The sequence below is a fragment of the Nanorana parkeri genome, unplaced genomic scaffold, assembly GCF_000935625.1.
Source record: "Nanorana parkeri isolate BGI_ZX_2015 unplaced genomic scaffold, ASM93562v1 scaffold1875, whole genome shotgun sequence".
NCBI classification, from domain to species: Eukaryota; Metazoa; Chordata; class Amphibia; order Anura; family Dicroglossidae; genus Nanorana; species Nanorana parkeri.
The window spans coordinates 162,575-167,829 of NW_017308143.1; the positions used below are offsets into that span (position 1 = coordinate 162,575).

Sequence of the window (5,255 nt, forward strand, 5' to 3'; positions counted from 1 at the left end):
AGGAAATATCGGGGATATGAACTATACAGGGATGGCATGCCTTTAGTAACAATGGAACATACATAGTAAATATGGTGGTGAAAAGAGTAATACTGAAACAATTGGTGCAGATTTTCTAGTGTGACATTGCCCCTAAATTGTGAAGTTGACTTATTACAAAACACTTCTATACTCTTATGATCCCTTCATTCCCTCAAGAAAGCCACATACCTGAGACAGATGTCCATTGTTGCTGCTTTTTCAGAACATGCCGTCACTCACCGATTCTTATCTATCCAATGTCTACCTCTGCACCAACATGGAAAGACATTTCATCATCATACATGATCGGTGTCTCTGGCACGTGGCCCTTCTGTGGGTGTGGAGTCATCTCGCACTGAGATTCAGAAGTGTCCGTGGACAAAAGGCAGGACATGGAGCTGAGAGATGACATGACCGAGGCATTGCTCTGTGAGTTGTCTGAATTCCTTTCAGTTTCCGGGTGTGAAGATTCACACACGGGTTCACCAGGCTGCACTGCAGAACCAGTTTGTATGAGATTCTCCTCTTCTTGTTTTGTGGCTGAATCTGGTGTTTCTTCTTTCCAGCTTTCGCTCATGTACTTCAGGACTTCTGTAGTTTGACTTCTTTTACTGCGGTCAATGGCCAGAAGATCACTAAACATCTTTAGTATCCCAGTGGGAATCTTGCTCCATGTCACAGGAGGATTATCAACTTGTGAATTGGTTTGCCAGTCAACAAAACGTTTATATCCTTCATCATCGGAAATGGCCACCTGCCATGGAAACTCCCCAGTGAGTAGGCAGTAGATGATGACTCCAAATGCCCACACATCAAGGGTGGCCTCTGCAGCCAGCCCTTCCGAAAGAGTCATTACACACATTTCTGGAGCCATGTAGGAGACACTGCCTGCCTTTGCTCTAATCACTGCCCCTTTGGCCCGAGCAAGGCCAAAGTCTGTGAGCTTGACACAGCGACACTCTTGGTCGAACACCAACACATTTTCTGGCTTTATATCCATGTGGACCAGTCCTTTCTCTGCTATGAATTCGAGAGCACTGGAGATCTGCACCGCACACCTCTTTGCTGCATCTTCTGGAATTCCCACCTAAAAAAGATAAAATACTTAAATATAACTACATATATAAAAAATACAATAGATGCTTTACTGCATCTTCTGGAATTCACACCTAGAAATATAAATATATAAATAAGCAAAACACGATATAAAATAGTATGGGAAGTCATAAGACTTAAAATGCAAGAAAGTTTGGGCTAATCTTAATACATTAGAATACTTACCTCTGGTAAAATCAGAGAGAGCAGATCACCAGCAGGTGCCAGTTCTAAGGCAAATACAAAGTAGTCATTTGTCGTGAAGGCGGTGCCATTACATCCAATGATATTGGGATGAGACGAAAGAAAGAACGCCATGCTGAACTCCAGAAGGAAAGATCGCCGACTGGTCCTAACTTTATCCAGGACCTTCATTGCCATTCTTTGACCTGTGAAAACAAAATGTTAATTTGATTTAGATCAAGAACTGGGAATTATCAGCTTGTGATTTCATTTTTTTTATCTGAAAAGTTTTAGGAAGATCTTCTGCTACCAGACTAAAAATATAGTATGTTCCATATAAGATTATTAATATGTATTACCAGTATGTCTTTAAAGATAATGATCATATGTCTGTGTATAATAAGTATTCAATATACTGAAAACAGTTTATTTTCTGTGTAACTGATCTGTTAAATAGGAAATATTACATTTGAATATTTGCAGACGGGAGGTGGAGCCATTATGCAGAATAGAGACCAAGCTCACTCCTGTGATGGACTACAATATCAATACAAATTGTTAAACTAAATGCGAGATTGTAGTCCATTACGGGAGCGAGCTTGGGGTAGTGAATTGTAGCGCTAGTTAAAATGTGCCCACCTTTGCTTGCATTCGGGAGAATGTTTGTTTTCCTAGTTAAAATGTTTCCACCTTTGCTTGCAATGTGGTGAATGTTTTCCTGTACACAATTCATTAGTACAGGAAAGCTTTATCACCAATGACAGCAAAGGTGGCAACATTTTAACTAGTGTATGCTACAATTCACCGTTCCAAGCTTGTTCCCGTAATGGGCTACAATCTCACATTTAGGTTACTAATTTGTATTGAGATTGTAGCCCATCACATGAATGAGCTTGGAGCGGTGACTACTTTACAACACACACAGAGACCATGGGGAACAAAAATACCCCCCCCCCCCCTCCAGAAGGAAGGACAGTGTCAGCACCAATTCAGAGATGATTGGAGGATCTACAGCCGAGTGATACACAAAGAGTGTAATGTCACTTAAGTCTACAATTAGTGGCCACCCCGTAAAAGGCTAAATACCTTGCTACGTCAAGTGAACATGCATATACACACATCTTTGCAGTAGGTTATTGAAATTGTGCTTAGAAATAATTCACTGACCTGTTTTTATGTCCTTCACCAACAACACTTTTCCATAACCACCTTTTCCAAGCTCCTTGATTATGTGGAAATACTCCTTTAAGTCTATCTGCTGCAGCCCATGTGAGGAGAAGGAGACAAGACCATCCAGAAGATCATCCACTTCTTGGGGACCGGCGGCCATGATGTCCTGGTGAGCAATACAATAAAACATGTTACATTGTTTAGAGGGAAGAACACAATCATAAAGAGAAACTGTTGGAATTTTGGATTTTTTTCCTTTCAACATGTATTAGGTTTTAAAAAAAATTCAAAAAATAATGTAGCATCGATACATACATGTCTAGTAGTGGCACAGAATAGCATGTGATATTGTGACAAAATTAACAGGCATGGGTCAGCTATCAAGGTAACAAACTGCATAATGGTCAAATATGGAAAGGAGACATCAATAGGTTTCAGTCTAGTAGACATATTAAAATAACAGCAGCAGGACCAATAGGTAAATAGGGGAAAGAGAAAAGGAAAGGGGAAGACTGTGAGTGGGAAGGAGAGGGACAGGTAGGGGTAGGAAGAACACCTATTTTCAATTTGTGGATGGAGACCCGAATAAGGCGAGTGTGAATTTGGAGAGAGCTGGTGTCAGAGGGTGAGTAGTTGTTGATCAAACGACGGGGGAAGAAAATGAGTAAACCATGATAGTTTCCAGAGTTTTTCAAGTTTAAGCATACAATCTTGGAGTCGGGCTGAAAGTTTTGCATTGTAGAACGTCCAGTGGATTTTATTCCTAACTTCTGAGATGGATAGGGAATCTGACATCCACACCCTAGATATTGTACGTTTGGCCGCTGATAATACATGTAGCATTAGTTTAAATTGTAAGGTAGTGAGGCCTACTGGTCTTACATTGAGAAGAGCTTCCTGGGGGGTGGGTGGTATATGTCTATTCATTAGTATAGAGATGATCTTATACACCTTACGCCAGAATGTGGCAACTACCGGGCACAACAACCATATGTGGAGATACGTACCACTTTCACGGCAACCCCTGGTGCAGAGGCAGTCATGGGCTGGCACACAGTGAGCCAGTTGGACGTGCACTCTACCATCGGAGGGGCACTTTGTAATTAGCTTCTAGGATCAATGCATTTTTGGAGCATGACTTTGTGCTTTCCCATATTTGGGACCAGGTGTCCTAGTCAAGCGTGAGGTTGAGGTTTGTGTGCCAGCGGACCATGTACACATGTTGAGGTGGGCCTGTGTCAGTTATTAAGGAGGAATATTGTTGTGAAATTAGACCTGGAGCGTCATGATTGCAAATTCTTTTGAAGGGTGTCATTTGAGAAGAGGCTATTGGGAATTTGATTTGCGATTGAATAAAGTGTTTGATTTGGAGGTGTCTAAATATTTAGTTGGAGGGCAAGTTATATTTAGATTGTAAGATAGGGGGTAACTTCCTGGTCATTAGTTAGTTTGTGTAGAAGCGCTATTTGTTTTGCGGCCCAAAGTCAAAAAGAGGAGGGGGACTCAAGGCCCGGGAGGAAGGAATGATTCTGGAGAAAGGATAATAGGGGAAGGTATGTCGAAATAAGACCACTGGAATATTTCACTTAGTCCCATATCTTGAGGGAGTGCCGGGTGATTGATAAAGGATTTATTACCAGGCCGTATCCATAGGAAATTATCGATGGCTGTGGGGTCACAATTCATCGCCTCTAGGGAGATCCATAAAAAGGTGTTTCTCCAGTAGCATTGTATTTGGAAATGGCAGCAATTTGCACAGCATGAAAGTATTTTATGGAGATTTGGGACTCCCAAGTCACCTGAGGACCTACCTTGGTACATGACTGACCTGGAAATACGCAATTTCTTGTTAGACCATATACATTTGAAGATCGTATTTTGTAATACCCTCAAGATATAGGATGTAATTGGGACTGAGGGGACGCGAAAGGGGTGTAAAAGTTTTGGGAGAACTGTCATTTTGATGGCTATTTTCCCCAGCCAGGAGAGGGGATATGTTTAACATATTGGAAAGCTTAGTGGTCAGTGTTGGATAATTTGAAGCATATAGGGTAGGAAAAGCTGGGGTAAGGTTTATTCCAAGGTAGGAGAGAAAGGTAGATTCCCACTGAAAGGGGAACTTAGTCTCTAATGGCAGTATAAGGTGGGTGGGTCGGTAAGGAAATAAGTATTTTGGATTTAGTAGGATTGATGGACAGTCCTGAAAGGGCCTTAAATGTGGTTAAAAGTGACATTAGATTGGGGAGAGATGTGTGGTGTGGAGATATAGAGCAAAATGTCATCAGGGAAGAGACAAAGGGTGTGTTGTCCTGCTACTGAAATACCTGTGATGTCGGGATATGCACGGATGAGCACAGCTAGGGGTTCAATAGCTAAGGCAAATAAGAGGGGAGACAAGGGGCATCCCTGGCGTGTCCCCCTTTGAATATGAAAAGGTGCTGTTTTGTAGGTAGCATATTTCACTGATGCCACAGGTTCTGAATAGAGCGTGGGAATCCAGGTGCAGAATTATTTTCCGAAACCCCCAGCGACCAAGTATGTCAAATAGGTAGGACCAAGACAAAGAATCAAACACCTTATGCATGTCTAATGATAAGAGTATTAATGGGATATTATGTTTTCTGACAACGTCTATCAAAAGACAAGTTCTGCATACATTATCTCCAGCTTGACGGCGTGGCATAAAGCCTACCTGATCTTTGTGAACAAGGTCACCTATAATTGTATTTAATCTGGTCGCAAGAATTTTAGCCAGGATTTTAATATCAACATTCAGAAGGGATATT

At 41.6% G+C, this 5,255-nt stretch overlaps 1 protein-coding gene across 1 annotated transcript; it reads right to left on the reverse strand.

The window, feature by feature from the left end:
- Window positions 1-271: 271 nt before the first annotated feature.
- On the reverse strand, window positions 272-3,554 carry LOC108799995 (serine/threonine-protein kinase SBK1-like). The gene is made up of 4 exons (XM_018571947.1): window positions 3,477-3,554; window positions 2,467-2,635; window positions 1,303-1,505; window positions 272-1,108 (listed from the first exon to the last, which is right to left on the reverse strand). The coding sequence occupies exons 1-4, from the start codon at window positions 3,552-3,554 to the stop codon at window positions 272-274; spliced, it is 1,287 nt and encodes a 428-aa protein (XP_018427449.1).
- Between the last annotated feature and the right edge of the window lie 1,701 nt (window positions 3,555-5,255).